The 27,678-nt window shown below is 53.4% G+C and overlaps 1 protein-coding gene across 3 annotated transcripts in view; it reads left to right on the plus strand.

Annotated features, from left to right (window-relative positions):
• Positions 1–2,925: 2,925 nt before the first annotated feature.
• Positions 2,926–27,678, plus strand: part of CAPZB (capping actin protein of muscle Z-line subunit beta) — a 140,520-nt gene continuing 115,767 nt past the window's right edge. For 2 of the 3 annotated variants that reach the window (XM_025278836.3, XM_006068102.4), the window contains exon 1: positions 4,308–4,412. In XM_025278836.3, the coding sequence (XP_025134621.1) occupies positions 4,323–4,412 (90 nt within the window). In that variant the 5' untranslated portion in view covers positions 4,308–4,322. Of the gene's footprint in view, positions 3,096–4,307; positions 4,413–27,678 lie in introns of those variants that run through there. The other variant, XM_025278837.3, reaches the window with a different exon arrangement.

The raw sequence follows: 27,678 nt of genomic DNA on the forward strand, positions 1-27,678 counted from the left end.
ATCAACGTAAAATGATGCCTGTCACTTTTAATTTTCCATCGGTGTTCAGATATTCTGATGCAGGCAGAGAGGAGGGGAAGAGCTGAGTTTAACCAGGGTTGGCCAAGAAGAAAAGAGAGGGGTAAAGGAGGTATGGCAGGTGGAAGACTATGACACGAGGAAAGAAGAAACAGTACCAAAAGTAATGATGGAATTTGCCTCCTACCCACAGCCCCTCAAAAGTAGCTGCTTAATGCCACATGCCCCCATGTTCATAGCAACAGATGACTGGTTAAGGGGTGGGCTCTGATCTGTGGGCAGCCAGTCTGTGGAGCTGGCCAGTGACCTGACCAACGAACTGTCATTATTAAAAGATGAGTTGAGTTAACTGGATTCTGTCTTAGGAGCTAAGCTATGAAACACAAAAGAATCTGCCAGTTAATAGGACAAACTGATGCAGAGAATAAGAGGGGCAAAGGTCAGCGGGATGACTCCCAGGCAGGCCGAAATGTTGAGGGAACAGGGCTACAGGCAAACTGAGGATGCCAGACAGTCAAGAACGCAGCAGAAATGGGGCCACGTGAGAGGGATGGATTAGCCTGTCCCTGAGTTCTGGGTTGGTTTCCAGGCCCTCTTATTATGAGTGAACTTAACTTTCAAAGGTTTTTGAGCAGGAGAGTGATGTGATCAGACCTGGGGTCATGAGTGTAGACTCACTCACTTCTCTCTATGTTCACCTCCTAAGTAAGTCAGCTCACCTAGGTGTTTTATGCATTTAAGTACCTCAAAATATCATTTATTAGCTGACACTTCTCATCAATTTATCACCAACTCCAAACTTTCATATCTGACTACTTGACATCTCTATTTAAACCTCTGAAAGGCAACTCAAACATAACTTACCCCAGACTGATTCTTACTAGCCAACCCCTCAAAAAAAAAAAAAAAGAAAACCAAAATACTCAGACTTCTGCTCCACCACCCCCCCAACCTTCCACAGATCAATAAATGGCAAATCCTTCTGGTGCTGATCAAGCTGAAAATCTTAGCATCATCCTGACTCCTTTCTTCTCATGCCCAGAGTTGCGTCTCTCTGCTGTGTGACCTAGGGTTTATCTCCCCAGGCCTCCGTTATGAGGATTAAATGAGTCGTTATTTGTAGAGTGCATAAGAGTGCCCATCACACAGGAAGTCCCATATAAGTGCTTTTGAAATAAATAACAAATGCCTTTCATACAGAAAGGGCTTTCCAATGGCCCTAGTCCCCCTACAGTCCATTCAGGACACAGCAGTCTCCCCATCCCTTGAAAGGCCAGGCCAAATCCTGTCCCTGCCCTGCACCTCTCTGACCTCACTCAGCTCCTGCCTCTCTCCCCGTGTTCAATCTGAGCCACCCATTTCCACCTCCTTGTGCCACAAACACACCAGGGACTGTCCTCTTTCGGACTTTGCCCTTGCTGTTCCTTCTACCTCCCTCTGATCAAATGTTAGGCCTTCCAGAAATCCAAAAGAGAAGGGATATATGTATACGTATAGCTGATTCACTTTGCTGTACAGTATAAACTAATACAACATTGTAAAGCAACTAAGAAGGGTTATTCGCACAGTCTTATCTGACTCTTTGTGACCCCACGGACTGTAGCCCACCTCTGTCCATGGGATTCTCCAGGCAAGAATACTGGAGTGGGTAGCCATTCCCTTCTCCAGGGGATCTTCCTGACCCAGGGATCGAACCCAGGTCTCTTGCAATAAAAATTAGTTTTAAAACAAGTTAGGCCTTCCTTGGCCCCACTTTTGCTGATCTGATGCTGGTTCCCTCACTCTGATTTTCCTCCACATCTCCATTTTTACTTAGTACCTAGTTGTCTCCCCTCCCTTGTTTAAACTCTGCAACAGGAAACGTTTTGTCCATTGCTCTATCCTTAAGAGCCTAGAGCAGGGCTTGGTAGACAGTAGATGCTCAATAAATACCAAGAGAAAATTCCTAAACGCCACGCCCTTGTCTGAATCCTCTTAATACAGGTCTGAATCATTCTTGGGGGACTTATCTGGGTCACTTTCAATGCCAGTGGCTGTTTTTACTTGACTGTGAGCTATACCTGAGGACGGGGCGGGCTGTCATGGCCTGGCTGGTGGTGCCCATTCCTGTCATTTGTACAATGTTCTGTAGTTTATAATCCCCTCACCAGTGGCCTGATTTGCATCTTACAAAAGAGAGAGAGAGAGCAAGCTAGGGAGAACAGTTATTACTAGCGGGGCTAGCGTCCCAGGCCTCCTGACTTCTAGATCAAGCGTAAATACTTGTTGAGCGAAGAGAAAAGAACATTTGAGTCCCTGTGCGGAATGAAGAAGCCCCCCTGGGCAAATGGGCGGGCGCTCCTCTTAACATGTGACGTTTCTCGTGCCGGATTTTCTCATTTCTGCCTGGGTGGTGCTGACAGCATCCTCGGAGCAGGGGAAAGATCGTTATGTCCCTTTCATCCCTGCTATCTTCGGGGCCGCACCCCACGCTCGGTGTGTGCTGGCTGCTCAGAGAGGAACGTGGCCCGAGGCCCGGTTTTCGCAGCGACTGGCTGCAGGTCCCACACGCAGCAAAAAGCGGCAGCGCGGGGGTTGCACTCGGGGATCGCTGGCCCCGCCGTGTCTCCCGGCGGGCCGCACCAGTTCCGGGCGCGCCGCAGGGGCGAGCGCGTGCAGCGCAGTGGGGGTGGCGGCTGACCGCTCAGGGTCCCAGCGCCTTCCGCATCCCCGCCCGCAGGACCCGCCCCTCAACAGGCTCCGCCCCTCAACAGGCCCCGCCCCTCGCAGCCCCGCCCCTCGCTTCCGCGTTTGGGGCCCCGCCCCCCCTCGCCGCGCTCCATACTTGGCGATCGCCGAGGCCTTGCGCGCTCATTGGCCGACAGCCGGCTGCGTGGGGGGCGGGCCCAGGCCGGGCCGGGGCGGGGAAGGAAGGAAGGCGGCGGCGGCGGCGGCTCGGCGCGGGGGGAGGGGGCGCTGACCCGGATGTTCACTCTCGGGCACCCGGGGAAGTGGAAGCGCCGGGCCCTGCTGCGGGGGGGAGAGCCACAGACGCCGGGACCGGGAGCGCCGACGCCGCCGCCGCCGCCGCCGCCATGGTAAAGGCCTGATGGCCCCCGCCCCAGCCCGGGGCCCCGCCGGGGCTCGGACCCCTCCCGCCGCCCGGCCCGGCCCGCTGAGGGTGGGCTCCCCGAGTGGGGGAGGGGCGCGCCCGGAGCCCGGGGGGACCCCCTCCGGCTCTCGGGAGGGGGCCCGGCTGGGGGCGACCCCGGCCCCCGCCCCTGCTTCTAGCTGGACTCCACGTCCGAGTCCAGGCTGCGCTCTCTCGTAGCCCGGGCCAGACCCTTCTGGACCCGTGGTCCCGGCCGGGCACCCCCTTCGGAGACCCAGGCGTGGTCCCTCTTCCCCCCGGACCGGCCCGGCCTAGGCCCCCATCCCCTGTGCCTCCGGCCCAGGCTGGGCTGTCGCTTCTTCCTCTTCCAGCCCAGGCTAGGCCTCTGTCCCCGTGTCCCCTTCTCCATGGCCTCAGTCTTCCGTCCTCCCTTCTCCGTGGCCTCTGTCCGGACCCCCAGTTCTCCCCTTCTCCATGGCCTCTGCCCCCTTTTCCATGGCCTCTGTCCCCCGTCCCCTCTTTTCCATGGCCTCTGTCCCCCTCTCTCCCCCTTCTCCATGGCCTCAGTCCGGACCCCCGTTCGCTCCTTCTCCATGGCTCTAGCCCGCATTTGCTCCCCTCCGCTCCGCGGCCTCAGCCTGGCTCGTCTCCTCCCTCCGCGGTCTCAAGTCTGGACCGCACTCCTGCGCTCCGGGCCCTCGCCCGGACGTCACCCCCTCCGCGCCCGCCGTCCCCCTTCCCCGGACTTCTCACCGCCCGGCCTGCGTCGGCCCCACTCTGTCCTGGGCTTGGGCCCCCCTCCCCCGCCCGGGGGCCCCTGACCCAGGTGGTCCTCTCACCTCCTCCCGGGGTGCGCCCTCCTTGCCGCCAGTGGGAAACGAAGGGCGCCCCCCGGCCTGGGTGGGGACGCGATCCCGGGGTTGCGCGGTGCTCCTGGCAGCGAGCGGGCGAGGGCAGGGCGGGCATCAGTGTGTCCGGAAGGCAGCGCGGCGCCCCGCGGGCCGTCCCTCGCGACCGCCACCTGGGCGCCGGGGGGCGCGGGACTAGCGGAGCGCTCTGTCGGGGTCCGCAGGGCGCCTGGGGTGTGCGCGCGAGCCGAGGGGTGAGGGCGGGGGAGCCGCGGGGCCGGGGATGAGCGCACAATCGCCCTTGTGAGGCCGCCGCCTTTGGGGGGCCCCCCCGGGCTCCGAGGCCAGCAGACGGCCCGGACACGATGCACCCCTGCAGACGCAGCCTCCCTTTCCCCCTCAACTGTCAACTCGTGAAGGTTGGAACTGCAGATTATGGAGGTGCCTCGGACCAGGTGAGCCGCCGCTGGCTCCGCTCTGCTGTTTGTTTTGGTAATGAAGGCAGCTGCTCGGCGCTGCCGAGGTTTCACCTAGGCCCCCCATCGGCCAGCCCTCCACTTTTGGAACCTTCTTGCCGGGCAGGCCCAGCACCCAGATTGGAAGGGCCAGAGGGCTTCTGCCTCAAGTCGCCGAGGAGCCTTGGGCGAGTGGACTGAGTGTTCAGGCTGGGGGCAGGCAGATGTTTGCATGTGGACTTTGGGCCCCAAAGGGTTTTGAGGCTCTCGGTTCCTTGTTTAAGGAAGAGATGTTGCTGCTGAACTAGGGTGACTAATTCAGAGCAGCTCGGTTTTTTCTTAACGCCTTCCTGTATGGTGATGATGAAAAACGTGGCCCTTGTGATTGGCCTTCTCCGATAGCATCGGTGGAGAACTGACTGCAGGGGAGGTGGCCCAACCCCAGGCCTGGGTGGGGAAGGACTTCTCCAGGACAGTTTTGGGTGAGGACTCGGAGGGAGGTTTTGTACATTTGCTGTTAGGGCAGAGGCGGGGAGGAGGGTTGGCGTGGCCAGTGGACCTGCTCACGGCAGCATCTCTTGCTGTTTGGGGGTCGGGTGCAGTGGGGAGCATCTTGCCTTGGCCTGAGCCACAGAGGTGATGGAAGGATGCCTGTAGTGACCCAGAAGGGACCGGATGATACTTGAGGCTTCTGAGCATCCTGTATTTGGGTCTTAGATAATCTGAAAGGATCATTGGAGGAGTGTCAGGAAAAGGCCTTCTTTTCTGGAAGGGTGGGTGGGGCTACTAGATGCCAGGCCCTTAACCCACCCAGGGCCTTGTGAGGCAGTTACTATCCCCATTTTACACGTGAAGAAGCTGGGGTTCATACAGTGGGATAACTTAACTAAAGATGCTGTTTAGTTGACAGAGGGCTCTAACTGCATCCTTCCCATTGTCCCAGGCTGCTTGTGTGTTGAGGATGTGAAGGACACTGTTTAGAAAACAGTGAGGATGGTCATTCAGATATGGGGAGGGGGGAGCAGCACTTACTGGCTACTGACGCGGTCCTGGTTGTTTGCACAGGGATATCGTTTCATAGTGAAACTGATGATGATGTGATGCAGGCTTACTTGACGTGAACTCTCTCAGGGCAGGGAGTTTTGTCTTTTGTTTTGCCTGTCTATATCCCTGGGGCCTAGAACAGTACCTGGCACTGAAGGAAATAGCTCAGAGTGTTCCCTTTTGGGGCGTGTCTTGAACTTAGCCATTTGGATTTCATTCTCATGGTCTTAATAACTTGTTCTTAGTATCCCCCTAGGCTTGTAAGTAATTTCTGACTGCTTATTGTTCAGTTTCTTCCCTGCCTGAATATTCTGACAAATAAACCAACATAGACCAGTTGGGATAGGGCAGAAATGGTGGTGGAGGGTTGCATAATAGGTAAATTAATTAAGACCATTGTGTTTTTTATTTTCAGTAGGTTTGATGGTAGAGAAACCAGCTAGTTCTCAGTTATCTAACTTAGAAGGAAATAGCAGTTTGAGAATCTAAAATACTTTGGACTTTGAAGAAAATGCCATGATTTTTGTTGGCATCAGTTATAAATGCATAGGCAAATAGAATTTCTTTGCATTCTCTTAGCAGGTAATAATCTCACTATTGTAAGTGCTTTATAGTTACAGAGCACTTTTCCTTGCCCAGCTCTAACTTCTAATGTAGAGTTTAATTTAGAGTTATGATTCTGGTGCTGGGTGGTGGGGCTGCAGCATGCAGGGACGGGCCGGGCCCCCTCCGGAGTTGTCCTTCCAGCTCCCACATGGTTTGGCCTGACAGGAGAGGAGAGGAGAAGCCTGTTGTACTGTGACAAGGGGAAACCATACTCAGACCCCACATGTATATACAGCCTTGTTCATTTCAACCCAGCTGGATGTTCTTTGGCGGAATCCTTCAAAAAAGTGGCCCATGGTTGATCAGTTGGCTTGAGGTGAAGGAGATGCTAAACCATCTGACTGAAGCAGATATTCCTGTTTATAACCCGGAAGTCCTATTCTTTTATGTCCCCTGGGGGAGGGGAGGGGACAGATGACTGGCCGCACAGGGAAATGGTGGCTGGGCAGGTCCTTTGAACATTGAGACTCTTGCTTCTTAGACAGGGAAATGCATGCCATCAAGCAGAGTGGGGTGTGAGGGGGTGCTGGAAGCTAACAGGTAAGATTAATACACCGTATGCAGCATGTGTATGAGGGGCTTTCTCTGTGCTGTTTTGTGTACTGGGGACAGGATCGTCCAGTGAACAAGACAGACGGGCGCACGCCTTCACAGCTTGCATTAGTTGGCCGGGAGGCATGTCGCTCTTACCTGAAGTTTAAGGAAGCAGAGCCTTGATTAGTATAGCTGCGAACACACTTGCATGAGATGATGTGGGAGACTTAAGAGAAGGTTGGAGCTTGTGCCAGGCTTCAGCCCTGGCCTTGGGGTGTGCACCCGCCCTTGAGATGGCACTGGCCCCATGGTCTGTCCCCTGCAGACCGGAAGCTCTCCCAGCGGGGAAGGTAACCTTGTGCCATGGAAATCCAGCCCTTCTCTTCTGGGCAGTGACCTCTGATTGAGGATCTGCCGTCATCCAGAAACCTGACTTAGGTCTTGCCTCATCCCTGGATGGATGCTGGAGAGGTTGAGTGACTGGTGTGAGTGGTGGGTCTGGGACTCGGGTGTGGGTCCACCCTCCCCTGTGCTGAACATTCACTCGGTTCCTAAGAAACGGCGAGCAGCAGGGATCCCAGTACAGACTCTGGTCCCATTTTTCCTTGTGGTGGATCCTGCCAGTGAGAGAGTGGGGCATGGACGTCCAAAGTGTGCAGGCTCACCCACGAACACACTTGGCATAAGACCGGCGAGGGACTTGGCTGGTGGTCCAGGGGCTAAGACTCCACAGTCCCAAGGCAGGGGGCCTGGGTTCCATCCCTGGTCAGGTAGATCCCACGAGCTGCAGCTAAGAGATGGTGAAGTGGAAGTCACTCAGTTGTATCAGACTCTTTGCATCCATGGAATTAACCAGGCCAGAATACTGGAGTAGGTATCCTTTTTCCTTCTCCAGGGGATTTTCCCAACCCAGGGATCGAACCCAGGTCTCCCGCATTGCAGGTGGATTCTTTTCCAGCTGAGCCACAATGCCGCAACTAAAGATCCTGCACACTGCAATGAAGATTCAAGATCCCAAGAGCTGCAACTAAGATCCCGGTGCAGCCAAATTAAAAAAAAAAGATCAGTAAGAGCCATGCCATTTCTGAATTTAGGCTTTTAGAGATCAGGTCTCTGGGGTGAGGAGGTGGAGGCTTGCCTGCTGCGGGAGCTCTGGCCCTCTTGCAGCAGCCCCACCAGGAAGGTCCATCCAGTCTTAGGAGGGAGGCAGCATCGCATGCAGACTTAGGAGCCAGACAGCCTTTGGGATAACAGTACCTCCTCGTAAGGCTTTTATGAGGATTAAATGAGATAATACTCTTCAGATGCTTTCCGGCACATAATGAACATGCATCATGGCTACTGCTGTCGCCATGTAACAGATGGGCGTCAGAGGGGTGAGTGGTTCGTCTGTCCGTAGCTACTAAGTGGAGGAACCAAGTTTTCTGGTTTCCGAGGTAGATCCCTTTCCTCTACTCTTTCCAGCCTGGTGAAGGCAGATATGAAGTTTGTTTGGCTTTGGGCTGTGTCTTGAACAAAGCACGTCGCTGGCAGGGTCTGAGGCTCTGCTCCACCGCAGCGGACCAGGCGCTGTGTGCTTCAGATACCACATGGTGCCGTGGCCTGATGCTGTGTCTCGGGCTCTAGATACCTGGTCTGTACCCGGTGGAGCCCCCCGTGAACGGAGTCCGTGCCTTCTGCCACACCTGTGAGCCTGTGAGCTCCTCGAGGGCAGACACCTGTCTGTTTGGGTCCCACCAAGAACCCACACCTCCCATGGTGCTCCTGGCACTTGGTGAGCGCCTCATAGATGCAGAATGAGCAAGTGGTGGGCGCTGAAAGGGGGCCGCTCCCCAGGACATGGGCTCTGGGGTTCGGCAGATGGGTGAGGAGTCCTGTTTCTGCAACTCAGTATGTGACCGAAGCGAGGATCGTACTCTCCTTCAACAGGCAGAGCGAGAGCCGCATTTTATAGGGATCCGGGGAGAAAGAGGTGGACATTGTAACATGCTTAACCCATGCTTGGCGCACAGTGCATGGTCGCCGTGCTTATCGTTTGCTTTGTCCTGTGCCCTCCACAGTAAGGACACGAATTGCCCTGATCCCCATGCTCGGGTCCAGTAGGGGAGGCCAGGTGCATCCAGAAAGCTAAGTGCAGCCGGAAGGAAGTAGTAAGAGAGACTCAGTGGGTCACGCGTCTGTCCATCCCTGCGGGCTTGCCTTGCAGTCCACTGCCTGTTCCACACCCTGCTGACCACACCAGGCAGCCTTGGTGGCGACGGGGTGGGTTGAGGCCCGGAGAGACCATGACCAGGTGGAGAAGAAGGGGTGGGGTGCAGGGGCCTGGAACAAGAGCAGAGGTCAGGGTGACAGTCACCTGGCGAGTTTGGGGACCAACTGCAGAGTGCATGGCCGGGGTGGGGGAGCCTCGGTCTCAGGAAGGAGTTGTGGAGTGCCTGAGTTGCTAAGCTAAGGAGTTTGCATTTGATCTGGGACAGCATGGAGCCAAGTTAGATTTTTGACAGGGCAGGTGGAAATTGGAGGAGGCTGGCAGAGTCGTGGTATTTTAGGAAGAGGCATCTGGTGGTGGTGTGCAGCCGGGAGGGAGGCGTTTACAAGCATCACCCTGCAAGGTTCTCAGGGTCCCGGCTGCCGAGTGGCTGCGGGGAGGAAAAAGGAAGGGGTGGGTGAGAAAGATGAAGATAGGAAGCCGTGAGCCGTCGTGATTGATCATGTCTGGGCTGCGGGAAACCTGCCCTGGAGCTGCCCTGTTCAAGCATTTGGACAGGATGCTTTATCACTGACCCAACCGCTATTTCTGGGCAGTTTAAATCCTAGATAGTGGTGTCTGCAAAACCTTGATATCCTCCTCATGCCTGAACTGGGGTTTCGGTCTGGTTAGCCCGGGGACCCAGCTGCCCAGCCCTCTCTGCCTCTGTGGTGGCACCGAGTCCCACTCAGGCTGTGCGACCCTCACGTCCCCTGCATCAGCTAGCCCACCAGCCCCCAGGGCCTGAGCTCTGGGTACCAGGCCCCTCTGTCACTCGTGATTTTTTCCATCAGGTCATTCATCCCCTTGATGCTTACCCAATAGTCAGACCTACTAGAAGGTGACTCCTAAGTAGAGGAGGCAGATAAAAACAGGCTGGTCTGAGATTGTGCCTGACTGGGTCATCACCCGGTCCCTCTCCCCCCCCACCCCCCGATTTCAGACAGCTCTGAACACCTCTGAGAGGAACCTTCCTCTGCAACTATTTCTTCCAAGGCTGCAGCAGCCCTGGCTGTTATATCCACCTGCCTCGTGGTGGTTATTGTGAGGACCGAGTGAGTTTGCACATGGAAAGGGTAGAAGGTGCCCAGTACTCTGTCGGTACAGCAGGACTGATTACGTTACTAACATCAATGGTTGAGAGGTGGTGTTTTACTTAACCTCCAGGCCGCCTGGGAGCTAAGTGGTTGTGGCCTCAGTTCTGCTGAGACCCCGGAGAGGCAGAGGCCCTCGCTGTCGCCCGGCGATTGGAAGGGCTTCCAGCCCCGTGCTTTCTCCCCGCGAAGCTCTCACCGCACCGCAGGTCGTGAGTGCGCGTGTCCACTGGCTCGGCCCGACTGTCTCCACCCACTGCTTAAGCCGCTCCGCAAAGCTTCCTCTTCTGGCGTGGAACTTGGCGGGCCCTTAAGAGTTAGGATCTGCTCGGAAATCCGTATTAGTTTAGTGTTACCTGGACTTAGCATCTCAGAGGTTTCCATAAGATTTGGGCGGAGGACTCACTGTAGGTACTAAGTGAAGTATCTTCAGTGTAAAAAGTGAGGGTCCTGTCAAGATGCTTTTGCGCGTGCCCTTTCTGCCGGGGTCCGTGACAAGCAGCGTCCCCTTGGAGGTACCAGGGGCTCTCCCCCTTGTCGGTGGTGGCGAGAGACGCAGACAGGTCGGGTGTGGCCTGTTCACAGGGCCCGCTGCCGCTTGAGGCGTCTCCATGAGTCTTTGGCCCTGAAGAGGTACGTCTGATTCCGCGTGGACGGGCTTCCCGCGTGCTGTCCTGGGCCCAGGAGCTCAGAGGACGAGCTTTTTACCTGCTGCACGCTCCTGCGGAGAAGTCTGATCTAAGACCCTGTGGCCCCCGAAGGAGCTCCTTTTGGGTTTGTCTCGGTCTGACCCGAGGCTTCATTTTTTTATCAGCCCCTCGCTTCTCCGCTGAGCATGGCTTGGTCAGCGCATGGTTCCTGGAGCTGGATGCGAATGCAGCAGCGGCCGGGCTGGCCCGCTTCAGGCGCTTGGCTCTGTGAGAGTTTCTTTTCTTTTTGCCACATGACACGGCAAAGGCGGAATCTCAGTTTCCTGACGGGGGTTGGAACCTGCGTCCCCTGCATTGGAAGGCAGTCTTAACCCCTGGACCACCAGGGAAGTCTCGCTCAGATTTTCTGACGTGCGCCGTCCTTGCTTCCTTCTGTCCCCTCCTCCAAACAACTCCTGTCTCAAGACCTCTTGCAGCCGTAGCGGGTGTGGAGCCCCAATAGTCCGGGGTTTTGAGGCCTCTGACTTGGTCTCGAGGAACAGGAAACGGAGGTGCAGCGTCCCTCCCGTGCGTTATCAGGTCTCCCTCCCGGACTCTCAGTCACAGAACCGCCTCCCTTCTGCCCTGGTTTCTTCTGGGTGCACAGTCACTCTCTAACTCTCTCAGCCCCAGCCCTGTGAGGTCTGTTTCCTCATCCTGCAGATAAAGCTCAGAAAGGTTTAGTAATTGGCCTAAGGGGCCTGGCCAGTTAGTGCCAGAGCCAGCGTTCGGATCCAGCCGTCCCGCTCCTGTCGGGTCAGTTCTGTGGTCCTGCCTGCTCATGTGTGGACCCACCAGCACGTTTATTTTCTAGATGAGGAACCCAGGGCCGCGGGGCTCACCGCGGGTCCCGCCACGGTGGCTGAAGAAGTCTGAGTTTAGGTTAGAAGTTCAGAGGGTTGGGACTTCCCTGGTGGCTAACAGTCTGCCTTGCCATGCGGGGGATTTGGATTCAAGCCCTGGGGGGTGGTCGCGGGGGCAAGATCCCACATGCTACTGAGCTTGAGCACTGCAACTCCAGAGTCTGGGCACTGCGGTGGAAGATCCCACGTGACGCGTCTGGTGAATCTGAGTGCTGCTACTCAGAGCTACATACCGAATAAGTAAATACTAAAAAAAAAAAAAAAAAGTTAGGAGGGCTCTTTGGTGCAGGGTGTAGAAAATGAAAGCAGCTGGAAGCTCCTGAGCCATGGTCTGTTTCCAGAAAGATGCCTGCTGAGCCTGCAGGTTAGGTGTGTCTCATCTGCCCTCCTTAGGGGGCACCTGGGCATTCCGGCAGCACTGTTGTTCATCGTGCTCTAGGTGTGCACATCCTGGTCGCTGTGGGGACCCTGGGCTCTTCCCTGTGAAGCCCGTCCTGGCCTGGGCACCACAGACTGGGCCAGGTGCCTGGGAACCTGCGGGGAAAGACCACACTGTTCTAGTAGTTGTATGACTTTGAGCAGGGTGAGCTGGTCACCCTCACGATGCCTGATACCTTCTGTTTCTTGTCCTTGGGAGAGAAGGCAAATGCCAGTTCCCCACTCAGCTCAGAGCTGTGTGTGGTCGCCATGGTCCGCTGTCTCTGGCACATGGGCCATGTTTTCATGTTAAATGGGTGAATGTCTGCTGCTGCTGCTGCTGCTAAGTCGCTTCAGTCGTGTCCAACTCTGTGCGACCCCATGGATGGCAGCCCACCAGGCTTCCCCGTCCCTGAGATTCTCCAGGCAAGAACCCTGGAGTGGGTTGCCATTTCCTTGTCCAATGCATGAAAGTGAAAAGTGAAAGTGAAGTCGCTCAGTCGTGTCCGACTCTTTGTGACCCCATGGACTGTAGCCTACCAGGCTCCTCCGTCCATGGGATTTTCCAGGCAAGAGTACTGGAGTGGGGTGCCATTGCCTTCTCCAGGGTGAATGTCTAGTAGGTCCTAAATGAACATAAGTGCCCTCTCCGCGTTGACTTGACGTGTGTGTGTGCGTGCTCAGTCACATCTGACTATGCATCCTATGGACTGTAGTCCGCCAGGCTCCTCTGTCCATGGGATTCTCCAGGCAAGAACACTAGAGTGGGTTGTTGGGCCCTCCTCCAGGGGATCTTCCCCACCCAGGAATCAAACCCATACCTCCTGCGTCTCCTGCATTGCAGGCAGGTTCTTTACCCTCTGGGCCACCTGGGAAGCCCATTTGAACTACATGCGTGCTCAGGTCACTCAGTCATGTCAGACTTTGCTTTCCTGTGAGCTGTAGCCCACCAGGCTCCTCTGCCCATGAAATGCTCCAGGCAGTCGTACTGGAATGGATTGCCATTTCCTCCTCCAGGGGATCTTCCCGACCCAGGGATTGAACCTGTGTCTCTTGCATCTCCTGCATTGGCAGAGAGGTTCTTTACCACTGTGCCACCTGGGAACTTGCCATTCTCCTAGGTCAGAAATGGCCAAATACACGCATTTCATGTGGTTCAGCCTATAACAGACCAAACGAGAGGGCCGGGCACTTCCAGAGGGAGGCTTTCGAGCACGTGTCCAGATCTCCTGTGGGACCTAAGCCCTCGGCCACACCTGGCTTCTCAGGACAGCAGTGTTGGGCTCCTAGTCGGTCAGTGTCACTTCAGGTGGGAATGACTGGAGTGGAAGGAGCCAAGCGGGGTCTGCCCATGGGATTGGGTCTCCTGGTGCAGAAGACTGTCTGGAGGGTCCAGTGGTGGGGGATCGGGGCCGTGTGGAAAGGGGGCCCTAACGCTGCCGGCATTCGCTGCAGCTCTGCACGTGGGGGACGCCGAGCACTTGGCCGGGTCACACAGCTGACCGTCCTTGGAGTTGGAGGCAGGCTTGATTCCCTTGAGTGGAATCTTGACCTGGACCTTGAGTCCAGGTCATCAAGGGGCAGGTTCTGGAGCCGGACTGCCAAGGTCCTGGTCCGAACCTGCAGCCTTGGGCAGCTTCCTTCATTCTCTGCCTCAGTTTCTTTGTCTCACAGTGAAATGGTGGGAATAAGAGTATTTCTGATGGGTTTTATGAGGATTACATGAGTTAATGCATGTAAAGCCAGACACAGGATGGCATTAACTACTATTACTAATAATACTGCATTATTATCAGTGACATGGGTTTTTGGCGTGCTGTTAGAGCCGAAAGAGACTTGAAATGTGGAAACTCCCTCTGCTTTGTGTTGGAAGAAGTTTGGACTTTGTGTTTTTGTTAGTTTCCCAGAGAAGGCGTTCCTTCTCCCAGAGCTCGCTGGAAACACACCCCTGTTAGCACGGGCCTTACAGGCATGTACCTGCCTCTCCATGAGCGGTTGCTGGAAATGGTCCTTTTGTTCCAGGTTATAATATAAGTCACTCCTCTGGAAAATGGCTTAATTCTTTTTTTTTTCTTTCTCGGCATGAGTGGCCAACTCTGGGGTGCCAGTTACATACAGCATCCAGAGCCTCCGAGGGGAGCAGGGCAGGGTACTAATCAGTGGGACTCGTCTCCCCCCACCCCCCCCCCCCCACCCCTCCGGCCCCATGCCCCTGGATGTTCTGATCTATTTTCTCCTTTTCTGAAGGTGGCAGGTTTTCACAGGGGCTCTCAGCTGCCACTAAGCAGTGTTGCATTTGTGAACTTCTGCAGACCTGCCAGACTTCACTGCCTCAGGGATTTCATGTTTGATTTTTAAGGATGTGTGTTTGATTTTAAGGTGTGTGGAGTGTTGGGGTTTAGGAGTATAAGAAGGAGGCACAATAAAAGAAAATGGAGGGAAAAATGATCATTGGAAGGCAGTCTGGTGTAGTATAGTGGAAGGGAGACCCCTGAATCTTGTCTTCTCAGGGACGGTGTGAGCTCGAACTACTTACTTACTCTCTGAGCCTCAACTTTTCCTCATCAGTGAAATGGACATAATCTCCTGCTCTTCTCAGAGGAATAAATAAGAATAATACACATCAGTGCTGTAGCTCAGGCCTCATATGATGACGCCTTGTTATGTATAGGAATCTCATCTTTTGTCTTGCAAATTAGCACCGGTCCACTGGGAAGAGAATTGGATGGCTCTAGAAATCCCTGTACTAAGGAATACCCTAAATCTAAGACGCTGGTGTCCTGATGATCCTGAGGCGAGTCCTGACCTCCAGCGTCCCCAGGGCTGGCTCTCTGGCTGGGCAGTCCTCCGTACGCTGGCTTAGATAGAGGATTTATCGTGCGCATGGACCTGCATGAGGTCAGCCTCTCTGTGCTGAGCGTTGAGGGCACCGTCGTCTGTCACGTATGCCCGGGCCCTGGTCCTGCCCCTGTTGTGCAGTTGTGAAGGTGGAGGCCTCAGCGGTTAATGAACCTCGTACAGGATCACACAGCTAGTCGGCCAGGGGTGGCCTTTAAACTCCATCCTTCTGATGACCGCATCCTGCCCACAGTGCGCACTGCAGGCTGGCCCAAGGGTGCCTTTTCACGTACGGGTTTTCTCCTCTGAAGATCTACCAAGTGTTCTTCAGCAGTTTTTGCCTTCTGCAGCTCGAGGCAGGCTGTTCGCCAGCCGCCCCCAGTTTGGCCCATCCGCGCCGTCGGCCCTGGAGCCTTGGGTGAGCGTGCAGTAGCTGCAGTCCTTCGTTTGCAGGGAGCCTCACGTCCTGCTGGGAACCGCTGGCCCACGGCAGGTGTGGCCTCCCTTTGGAGGCCCCGGGCCCCTCACCCTCTGTTCCTCCCTGCACCGTCTCCTCATCCCTGTGCATGTCTAGGTGGCTCTGAGATAATGCAGCTGTCGTGAGCAAACTGGCATGGGGACTCAGAGCCAGCCCACCCCGCGCCCTGGCTGTGCCACCCTGCAGTGGGGGCCGGCAACGAGAAACGTGCTGTAAGGACAGCAGCGCCCCTGGATACCCCGCGGACGGCTGGGCGTGCCGGTGCCAGGTGACCCGTACGTGGCTGCTGAGCGAGGCTCCTGTCCTCAGGGAGCTTCGCGAGCCGGGCTGTGCTGTCAGGACCTGTCCATCCACAGAATGGGCAGGGTCTCCGTGACTTCCGGTCATCTCGTCAGGCACTAGATGATATTCCTGGGAATACGTCCAATCTTCCCAATTCCTTATCCACCCTGATTTCTTCATTCCTTCCTTTAAATAACCTCTTCCAAGGGTGTTTATGTCGCAGCCCGCTAGAGCAGCCTTGTCCTCTTCTGCTGCTGCTGCTGCTGCTAAGTTGTTTCAGTCGTGTCCGACTCTGTGCGACCCCATAGATGGCAGCCCGCCAGACTTCCCCATCCCTGGGATTCTCTAGGCAAGAACACTGGAGTGGGTTGCCATTTCCTTCTCCAAGGAGTGAAAGTGAAAAGTGAAAGTGAAGTCGCTCAGTTGTGTCCGACTCTTAGCGACCCCATGGACTGCTGCCCACCAGCCTCCTCCATCCATGGGATTTTTTTTTTTTTTTTTTGAAGAAGGAGACTGAGCTTTTATTATTTTAAATCAAAGTACAATTGTCAGACAACATCTATTAGTATCAAGTGTACAACATAATGATTGAGTGTTTGCACATGGCAGACTGTGGTTTCTGAACTTGCTGAATTCCAGACGGAGAGCGCGCAGCAGCTCCTTGGGACTTTACTCCGGGATCCTGCTTTTATTTTCATTCCATGGAATCTGCTTGGTGCACATTGATTGTTGAGGAAGCATTTCTTGAAATAATAGACAAGAACTTGTTGCTGTGGTCCCCAAGGAAGGGCCAGCCCATCGGTGACTAATTACCAGAACGTGGACATAGACATAGCATTGGACCTTTGCTTGGTGAGCTCAGGGCGCTCTGTGAGGCTAGGCTCCTACTCGCACGTCCTTTTGAAGCATTGGATTAACTGCTGGAACTCTGTAAGTTGAATTCCATCACATGGCAGAATCTCTAAGGAAAGGAAAAAAACAAAAAACAAGATTTCTAAACCTCAAGTGATGGGCTGTGTATTGAAACAAGTGCAGCCAGATTCCAGGTCAGCTGAAGCATTGAGCAGGCCCTCAGAGTAAGGAAACGGTGGCAGGAACAGCTGTCACTTACGCACTTTACTTAGCGCTTGACATGCATTATCCTGTTAGTTCCCTGAATTTTACTTAATCACAAGGTCCTGGGAATTTAGGACTTTAGGTAAGTTATGCTGCTGCTGCTGCTAAGTCGCTTCAGTCATGCCTGACTCTGTGCGACCCCATAGACAGCAGCCCACCAGGCTTTCCCATCCCTGGGATTCTCCAGGCAAGAACACTGGAGTGGGTTGCCATTTCCTTCTCCAATGCATGAAAGTGAAAAGTGAAAGTGAAGTCACTCAGTCGTATCCGGCTCCTAGCGACCGCATGGACTGCAGCCCACCAGGCTCCTCTGTCCATGGGATTTTTCAGGCAAGAGTACTGGAGTGGGTTGCCATTGCCTTCTCCATAGGTAAGTTATACGTTGTGTAAATTTAGAGATTCTACAGATGGCTAATCAGTGGCAGAGTCCAGACTTGCACACAGCTGCTCTGCAGTTAAAGCCGCTGGCCTTCATCTCTGCTGTGTCATGGAGTTTCATCATTCACACGGCGCTCGCTGGTGGCTTGTCTGGATCCCACCGTGAGTCCCCAGGCACTGGGACTAGGGTCCTCGTCTGAACGCTCTAGAATCGACTCCACGCCCTGGAGTAGGCCATTGTCTTTTCTACCACATGAACTCAGGCCCATTTGAAAGCTCGCCTTTGAACGTGCTTGTCCAGTGACGCATGGAAAGACCACACTTTTCAACATGACCTTGTCGAGTTCCTGTTGTTTAGTCACTAAATTGTGTCCGACTCTTTGCGACCCCACGGACTGTAGCCCACCAGGCTCCTCTGTCTGTGGGATTCTCCAGGCAAGAATACTGGAGTGGGTTGCCATGCCCTCCTCCAGGGGATCTTCCTGATCCAGAGATGGAATCCAAGTCTCCTGCGTTGCAGGCAGACTCTTTAGCCCAGGAAGTCAGTACCCTGAGGTAAAGAAGAGATCTGCGGGCAGATCCAGGTTCAAACCCGGGGCCTTTTGAGACTTGCTGTTGTGTTGCAGTGTACACAGGAGATGTGAATTGCAGTGACAAAACGCTGGAGAAAATGAATGTAGATTGAAAGGTAGAAAGTATTGTAGATAGAAAGACTGAACAAAGGTGGTGTGTCTCTTCAGTGGGACATGATGTTTATCTACACACACACGTATGTGTGTTGTATGTATTTGTCTCCCCTTCTTTTGAGTCACTTAAGCTAACTCCTCAGGAGTGGGACCTCGGGGCTGAAGAGGACCCACGTTTTCCTCAGCGCCCGGCCTTCCCGGCACTCCGCTCTGGGAGCTGCCATAGCTTCTGCCTCCCTGGCTGGCCCTTGGGGCCCTCTGATCTGACCAGTTGAGAGTGCTCTTTGCTTTCCTCTCTCCATGTAGAACTGTTCAGTTTACTTTGAATTGCCTCATCTTTTCAACTTGAATTATTTAAGCAGAAGGATTTCCCTGGTGGTCCAGTGGCTAAGACTCCGAGCTCCCAATGCGGGGGCCAGAGTTCGATCCCTGGTCAGGGAACTAGATCCCACATGCTGCAACTAAAGGTCCCAGTGCCACAACTGAGACTGGGCACAGCCAAATAAATGAATATTTTTAAAGAAAGACAAAAAAAGGAATTATTTAAGGGGACCTTTGTCATTACCATGAGTGGAAGACTAATATTAATTGCCCCGAATGGAAAGTACAGTTAAACAAACCTGAGTAACTATGGATGTGGGAGATGCAGCATCTGTGGACCAGCTGATGTTGGTGACTGCCGGTGTCCAGTGCCTTCCTGGCTCTGGGCCTCCAAAGACCCCGGGGGAGGGAAGAGGGTGGCGGGCAGGGGTGTGTGCAGGGGCCCTGAAGGAGGTGTTCGGCTGGGGGCCATCAGGGCAGGGGCCCTAGGGGAGAGGTCCAGGAAGAGAGGCCTCCTTTGCCAGAAGGACAGGGGGGGCGGGTACAGAGGACAGCGGGTGCCGGGACGCAGAAGTCACGTTCAGGGACCCTGACAGCAGCATCACGTCCCTGGAGCCAGGAGGGTGAGCGAGCTCGGCGCAGAGGCGGGGCGCCTTGTAGGGAAGGCCTGCGCGTGAGGGAGGCTCCGGGGGCGCCCGGTCCCTTTTAGCACCCTTTGTAGCCCGACCAGACGGCAGCCCAGCAGTTGGCTTGCTTTCCTTGGGTGTCATTTGCTGCCGGCTCCCTCTCACCCCCGCCACTCCCCAACCCAGCCTTCCGGGCGCTGGGTGCTGTGGCGGGCCCGGGGCTCGGGGCAGAGAGACAGGCGGGCCGGGCCCAAGTTGCCCGTGGGCTAGCGGAGGAGAGATGGCCATGGGCACCAGCGGCAGGGGCCCGGGGAGGCGTCCCCTCCGTTCGGCATCCCTTTGGAACCTGGCGTCACTGTGAAAGTTTTTTGTCCTGTTTTCTCTTTTGTACGAAAGGAACACATTTGGGGTCCCCCTCGGTGGCTCTGTGCTGAGGACTTGGCACTTTCGTTGCTGTGGCCCCCTCAGTTCAGTCCCTGGTCAGGGACCAAGATCCCACAAGCTGGATGGCACGGCCAAATAAATAATGTGCTCATTCCAGAAAGGCTGGAAAACATAGAAAAGGCGGGAAATCACCCATAACCTCACTGGCCAACAGCTGCCCTTCACCTGGTGTATCAGTTCAGCAGCTTTGTCTCTGTACAGCTCAAAGGTTTTTCCTGTGATTGAGTTCATACCGGTCTGTGATACTTTTCTACAGTGTTTGTTTGATTTGTGACCGTGTCGGTTCTTAGTTGTCGCATGTGGAATCTTTGCTGTGACGCGGGGCTTGTCTCAAGTTGGCCGCTCACGGGCTCCAGGGCGCCAGGGTCAGCAGCTGTGGCTCACAAGCTTAGCTGTCCCAGAGCACGTGGGACCTTAGTTCCCTGACCAGGGTTCGAACCCGTGTCCCCTGTATTGGCAGGCAGATTCTTAACCACTGGACCATCAGGAGTTCCCCTGGGTTAATTTTATATTCTGCTTTTTTCCTTATAAGATTTTCTTGTTTACGAACCCTTCAAGAACATTTTAAATGACTAATATTTCAACTGGTTGATATGGTCATTTGGTTAACCATTACCCTAGAGTTGGACTTCCCTGGTGGCTCAGCTGGTAAAGAATCCGCCTGCAATGTGGGAGACCTGGCTTTGATCCCTGGGTTGGGAAGATCCCCTGCAGAAGGGAAAGGCACTCCAGTATCCTGGCCTGGAGAATTCCATGGACTGAATAGTTCATGGGGTCGCAAAGAGTCGGACGCGACTGAGCGACTTTGACTCTACGAGTCGGACACGTGGGGGTTCTAGGTTTTCTCTGTGCGTTGCTCTGCGCTCTGTTGTTTTTCCTGCTCTGTTCTGACTGCTGAAGTAGCCTGTGTCTGAAGGTGAGGACCAGCGCTCCTCGCCGAGTGTACACAGTGTTCTTGTTGCTTTGGGCTTTCTTTCTGTAAAGTCACCACCAACACTGACTAAGCAAATCCTGAACCGTTGCTTCCAGGGGAGCACGGTAAGGTTCCTGGGATGCTCTGGTGAAATTTTTGTCGTCTGATCGTTATATAACCGGGGAAGACAAATATTGTGTAGTATCACTTATATGTGGACTCTTAAAAGAAAAATCAGATTCGTAGAAACAGAGTAGAAAGTTGGTTGTTCATGGGTCACGAGTCGGGGAACGTAGGGAGATATGGGTAAAAAGGATTTGAGTTTCAGCTCTGAGATGAGTTTCAGCTCTGAGATGAGGCGCTAATGTGAAACATTAAAAATATTTTTTTCCCCTGATTTATGTGTGTTTCTGCTTAAGGACACCTTACTTCATATCTATTTCTGACTCATCACTGAAGCCAGGGCCGACAGCTTGTCCATCGCGTGTTTTCTCTGTAAGCGCATCTCAGCCCTTCCATCCTTGGGACGCTGGACAGCACTGCGCGGGGCCGTTTTTAAACAACAGAGTCCACAACGAGGCGGAAAGTGTGCGCCGAGAGGCTGTGAGAAGCGCTCCGTTTACAGTGGAGAGCTGCACCTAGAAGGGCAGAGGTCGCCTCGTTCACACTTGGCTGGGTCGGGCGCGTTGGGGGTCCTGGATTCTTCTCCACTCTGCGTGTGTCTGGGTGACCCCACCAGTGGCCCCAAGGATTGATTTGGGGGTTACGCATACATTTTAGCCAGTGGGTGAATTTGCAGAATGGAACTTGAGTTAAAGACAGTCGACGATTCCTGCCAGCTACCCAGCGAGCCTGGGCTGCGGCCCGTGCTGGACCTGCCTGCTGGGGGAGGTGTAGTGACAGGGAGGGCGCTTCACGAGTAAGACTTGAGTAGGCTTCTTCCACGTGTTTTGATTTTTTTTTTTTTTTGGTTGGTGGGTGGTGTGGAGGGAAGGATAATCCCTATGAGTATTTGATACTTATTTTTCTGCTTAATCAGTGAGTCTCAAAGTCTAATAAGAGCTGATGAGACTTTGCGAGTCACCCTGTTCCCTGTCTTAGAACAGGTGTGCTCTTGTCTCTTAGAGGAGGCCCAGCTACAGCGTGACCATGAGGCTCTTTGTGTCGGTTGTATTTTATTTATCGATTTGCCTCTGTTGGATCTTAGTTGCATTTGGGGTCTTAGTTCCTGAACAGGGATTGAACCCACAACCCCTACACTGGAAGGTGGGTTCTTAGCCACTGGATCACCAGGGAAGTCCCTCCCCGGTGATTTCAGACGAGACCCCCACTCGTCAGACCCACGGGTGGGGGACGGATGGCACTCCGGGGCCGCCGCTGCCCTGCAGTGTTTCTGGCTGCACTTCCGAGCCTCTGGTGCTGATGTGGAGACTTGTGATCCGAATTGTCCTTTAGACCAAAGCAGCCTGGTAATTAGGGCTTTCGTAGCAGAAGAGAAAGGAGAGTCATTGAGGTGAGGAAAGGGCTCAGACACTGACAGCTGGCTCTGGGGTAGGGAGCAGAAGGTAGTCACCTTGACAGTAGTCTCTTGAGTTAGGGGGTCCATAGGATGCAGGACCTTGACTCCCCCGACCGGGCTGACACTTGATGTTTGGGGTGTAGTGTAGGCTGGGTCGGCTCGACAGGAGTTGGGGGATGAGACGGGAGGAGTGAGGCACTTTGTCCTCCGCTGCAGGGCCCTGGCTCCTGGTGCAGGAGCCGGGTCACCTGTGGGGACCACGGCAGGACTCCACACATCTGTTCCTCTGGCTTCCTCCATTCTCCCTTCTTTCTGTTTCATCCTTTCCTTTTATTCTTGCTTGCTTTAATCTGCCCCCGGATGAGCCCAGGATGGCGGAGACACGTTCCGCTACTTGACTGTCTACCAGCGCAGTTTATTATCTCTGTAATGTTTTTCTTTAAATTGTCTTGAGCCTAACACCTCAGTCAACTTGAAGCAGAAACATCTATGAAATCACACTTTTGATGTGCTTAGTTATATTTTTCCCATGCATATTAAAAAGAGGTAAACCACTAAACTGCATTGGTCCGTATCCCTTCTGACACACCTTTCTCAAACCCCGCTGACCTGTATACCATGCTCTGGAAAGTGCGGGAGTGGCAGAAAGAGCACTTCCTCCGGAAGTCTGGAACCCTGACTGCATCTTGGCCCCTGACCTGCTGTGTGATGTTGACCTGTTCCCCTCCTGCCTCCTGGCCTCGTTTGCTTCCCATTGGACTCAAGAGCCGGGCTCAGGAGCTGAAAGGATGCAGGTCAGCGGTGCCGCCATGGTTTCCTAGCCCCTCTGACAGCAGCTCAGGACTCTGACCTGGTCATGTAATTGATTTGTTCAAAGAAGTAGAGACTTTTAAAACACTGGAGTTCGGGAACAGTTTGTCTTCAAACGGGCTTCCTGTTTTTATTTGGGTTTCGGTGGTCACTGCTCGGTAGCAGGGAGGAAGGAAGCAGCTTGTTTAAGGGTGCAGAGGGAGGGTTGTGACCCTTCCATCCTTCTGGCTCCACCTCCCTGATGTGGGAATCTAAGGCCCTCCTGGCAGGGCTCTCCTTGCAGAGGAGGCCAGATGCATCGAGCCGTGTGGTGTCTGATGTGGGTTCCCTGCCTGCCCTCAGCCCACGTGGTGTAGACCTCAGTGTTGCCTCTGTCCTGGGAGCAGAGTGGTTCTTGGACAGCCGTGTAAAGCTTGGCTTCTGGAGCCGGACTGCCTGGGTTTCGGTTCTCGCTGCTCCACTTCTAGCTGTGCCGCTCGGGGCTTCGTGTGACTCTCTGGGACTAGTTCCTCCTCACGGGGTCTTTTGGAGACACTTTGGTACCTAGCGGGCAGTGAGGGCTCCGTTCATGCTGTTGATTTACCCTAATGGGACGATGCTGTCCAACTGAGGAGTAGCAGCTGGGATACAGGAAGTGCCCGGGACATGGTGGCTGTGGCTTTGTAACCTGTGGCAGGAGGCCTGGTCCGGAGTGAGAGCAGAGGGCTGGTGTTCCACCCGCGACTCCTGTTGGATGAGCCCTTTCCTCCTCCCCACCCCCACCTGCTCTAAGCCTTTCATGTCTGTAACTCTCCAGCAGGAACCCAGTGTTGGACCGCACCGGCCCATCTGAGCCTGCGTACAAAGTCCTCCTCTGCATTTGGCTGGAAAAGAATTGTAACTCAGTTTTGGAAAAGGCAATACAGTCATAACCTCCAGAAATAAAAATACGTGGCTAAAATATTGTGTGGTGAAAAATCTCACTCTTGTTCTCCTCCAGCTTGCCCCTCCGTTCCTAAATCCTTGAGCCCTGGGTAACACTGCTAATATTTCTAGGGTCTCTTTAAGACATTATTTACATACAGTAAAACTCACCAGTTTTAATTGTCCATCTTAATGAGTTTCATTAATAATTCCATAACCACTCCCACAGTCAAGTTACAGAACAGTCCCCCACCCCAAAAAGTTCTCTCAAAAAGCTCACACCCTACCCCCTTCCCTGGGCAACTACTGATCTGCTTTGTCACTATGGTTCTGCCTTTTCTGTAATTTCATAGAAATGGAATCATAGTACATAGACTTGTGCTTGATCGATTTCACTTAGCATGGTTTTTCTTTTTTGAAAAGTTTCCGTGTTGTTGCATATATTGCTGTTTTGTTCCTTTTTAGAGCTGTATGGGACTCTGGAGTATCCCAAAATGAAAGTGAAGTCGCTCACTCGTGTCCGAGTCTTTGTGACCCCCATGGGCTGTAACCTACCAGGCTCCTCTCTGTCCATGGCATTTTCCAGACGAGGACTGGAGTGGGTTGACATGGCCTTCTCCGGGGGCTCTTCCCGACCCGGGGACCGAGCCAGGGTCTCGCGCTGCAGATGGGCGCTTTCCGTCTGAGCCACCGCTGGGAACCAGCAGTGCCCGGGCTTCGGGTAGGGCAGCGTGCCCGTTACCCAGCTGGTGGGCGTTAGCTGGTGTTTCCAGGTTTGGGATGTTAGGAATAGTTCTGTTATAAATCTTCAGGGCTGAGTTTTTGTGTAGCTCTTTTTTTTTCTGTCCTTGTGTTTTTCAGCATGACAAATAGGAATAAATTCTGTTCCTCCCCCACTTTCTACGTAAAGGGTGAACCATTCTAAAGACATCTCTGGCGCCCTGTGCTTCTTGAATGGGCTTGAACACCACGTGGGGGGATCCCTGTCCAGCCTCTGATTCGGTCCTGTGTGCTGGTGTCCTCGGAACTAAGGCCGCAGAGCTGTCTTCCTGCCTCCCGGAGGGGGGGGGCGGGGTGGCAGCCTGGCCTGCTGGGAGCTCGGCGGGTGTGGCTGCAGAGAGGGTGACCGTGAGGTTCTGCTGGGCCTCGACAGGGTCACGTGAGTGCTTTGGCATCAGAATTGTGAAGGAAATTAGCTTGGGCACCAATCACATCCTGTTGCAAAACCACAGATGGTTAGCAGAGGTAATGCCCACCCTTTTTTTCTGTGTAAGTGAGGCTAGATGAGGGGCTGGCGGACCTGCTTTGAAGAAAGTTCTGTTTACTAATATGGAGGACAGTGGTACAAATTATGTGTTTGTTCGGGACTCCTTTTACTAAAGACACAGTTTCACTTGTCCCTGGTCCCCACTGCTTTCCGGACTTCAGCATCCCTCCTTCCCCCAAGGATATACTGTTGAGATTTTTCTGAGGGAGATTAGGCTCCGTGGAATGTGCAGATTTGCATAAAAAAAGAAGGCTGTCGAGGTCTTTCCCTTCTTACCTTCTGGTAGTGTTGTTAGTAGACAACAGGATTTAAGAAACTAAACCCACTGTTTAAGTAAAGGTCTGTATTGCCAGGGAAGTCTACTGCAGCTGTATTTACAACTAGAAGTGCATGGGGTGGTGCTCAAAGTGTTCTTTGTCTGGGTGGTGGTGGTGGTTCAGTTCCTAAGTTGTGTCTGACTCTTCGTGACCCCATGAAGTGCAGCACGCCAGGCTTCCCTGTCCTTCACCATCTCCCGGAGTTTGCTCAGAATGTCTTGTGGCTCTTGGGGCTTTCCTGATGGCTCAGCTGGTAAAGAGTCCGCCTGCAGTGCGGGAGATCTGGGTTAGATCCCTCGGTTGGGAAGATCCCCTGGAGAAGGGAAAGGCTACCCACTCCAGTATTCTGGTCAGGAGAATTCCATGAACTGTATATTCTACAGGGTTGCAAAGAGTTGGACACGACTGAGTGGCTTTTACTTTGTGGCTCTTGAGCCCTTGAAATATGTCTAGTGCGATTGGGACTGAATATTTAATTTTTAATTTAATTTTAATGAAAACTTAAACTTCAATAACCTTATGTGGCTGCTGGCTGCTGTATAGGTCAGCTTGGGTCCAGATGAACATTGACTCCCAGTGTTAAATTTTCTTTAATTAAAAAATTTATTCTAGATAGAAATCATAGAGAATACCATTACACTGCATCTGCTTTAAGTGATTTTTAAGCAGATTAGATGGCTACGTCATTTCATTTGGGGTGTTATTTATATCAGTTCAGTTCAGTTGCTCAGTCATATCCAGCTGTTTGCGATCCCATGGACTGCAACAACGCCAGGCTTCCCTGTCTATCATCAACTCCTGCAGCTTGCTGAAACTCGTGTCCATCAAGTCAGTGATGCCATCCAACCATCTCGTCCTCTGACATCCCCTTCTGCTCCTGCCTTCAGTCTTTCCCAGCATCAGGGTCTTTTTTAGTGAGTCAGTTCTTTGCATCAGGTGGGCAAAGTATTGGAGCTTTAGCTTCAGCATCAGTCCTTCCAGTGAATATTCAGGACTGATTTTCTTTAGGATTGACTGGTTTGATCTTGCAGTCCAAAGGACTCTCAATAGTCTTCTCACACCACTGTTTAAAGGCATCAATTCTTCGGCACTCAGCTTTTTCTTTATGGTCCAACTCTCACATCCATACATGACTACTGGAAAAACCGTAACTCTGACTGTATGGACCTTTGTTGGTAAAATAATGTCTCTGCTTTTCAGTATATGGTCTAGGTTTGTCATAGCTTTTCTTCCAAGGAGCAAGCATCTTTTAATTTCATGGCTGCAGTCATCATCTGCAGTGATTTTGGAGCCCCCCAAAAAAATAGTCTCTCAGTGTTCCCATTGTTTCCCCATCTATTTGCCATGAAGTGATGGGACCGGATGCCATGATCTTAGTTTTCTGGATGTTGAGTTTTAAGCCAACTTTTTCACTCTCCTCTTTCACTTTCATCAAGAGGCTCTTTGGTTCTTCACTTTCTGCAATAAGGGTGGCGTCATCTGCATATCTGAGGTTATTGGTATTTCTCCCAGCAATCTTGATTCCAGATTGTGCTTCATCCAGTCTGGAGTTTCACATGATGTATTCTGCGTATAAGTTAAATAAGCAGGGTGACAATATACAGCCTTGATGTGTTCCTTTCCTAATTTTGAACCAGTCTGTTGTTCCATGTCCGGTTCCAAATGTTGCTTCTTGACCTACATACAGGTTTCGCAGGAGGTAGGTAAGGTGTTCTGGTATTTTCATCTCTTTAAGAATTTTCCACAGTTTGTTGTGATTCACACAAAGGCTTTAGCGTAGTCAGTGAAGCAAAAGTAGATGTTTTTCTGGAATTCTCGTTATTTATAGAGTACTCGCCTTGGTAAGTGCTGTGTTGGATAATCAGAAGTTATCTAAGTTACTTACCCTCCTTGGACCTCAGTGTCCCCGTCTGTAATGAGAATATTGGACCAGATGGGCGTTTTAAAGTCCTTCCGTGTGCAGTCAGGTTTACGATTTGTCATTAATGCAGTAAGACTTGTTTTTTGCACACCCCTGTGTGCCAGCAGTTGTACCCAGGACAGTAAGTAAGTGTGTTATCTCATTTAAATGGAATGAGCCTGTGGCCCCAGGGGAGCAGGAGTTCTAGCCTCGAAGATGAGAGCACCGGGCTCTGCAGGGTCCGCAGTTCACCTGGAGTTCCGTTTGTTGGCAGTTCACTGTGGAATTCAGAATTCCCACTTGGGTCTGCCTCATTCTCAACTAATTTTCAGTTAAATCTTTATGCAATGGCTGTTTTGAAAATAGATCGCTTCCTTAAACATTTACAACTCTTAAGTAAAAATTCAATCAGGTTTTGTTTTGTTTTTTAAATAGTCGTGCTCGTGTTGGGAGTTTAGGAGCGAGGTGAGCGGGTGGTGTGGCACAGGCCAGCTCACGAGGCACGCGCACGTGCCCCTCTGCGCACCTCCGTGAAAGGCCCGGCTTGAACCCCCTCTGGATGCCCCCTCTGGTGGGGAGGGGAAGACGGCGACCTCGGTCGTGAAACATCATCTTGTTCCCCTGTGCCCCCGAGCAGGAGCAGCCGAGGACAGGCTGACAGACTGGAGCCGGAGGTCGGCCTGGTCTGCCACCTGCCTACTGGCTGGACGGTGCCCCGTGCCCATCAGGCCCCGTCTCTGAGCCTGGAGCTTCCCTCCCGCCTGCGCCAGCTGCACTGCTTGTGACTGTCCTGTGCGCCAGAGGGCAAGAGAGCCCGGGCCTTTGTGAAGCCTCATTCTTTCAAAAATTGGATTGAATTTTTAAATTCACTTTTGGCTGCACTGGGTCTCCGTGGCTGCGTGTGGCTTTCTCTGGATGCGGTGCTCAGGCTTCTCTGGTCGTGGGGCACGGGCTCTAGGCATTTGGGCTCAGG

Source organism: Bubalus bubalis, chromosome 2, assembly GCF_019923935.1.
Source record: "Bubalus bubalis isolate 160015118507 breed Murrah chromosome 2, NDDB_SH_1, whole genome shotgun sequence".
Taxonomy (NCBI): Eukaryota; Metazoa; Chordata; class Mammalia; order Artiodactyla; family Bovidae; genus Bubalus; species Bubalus bubalis.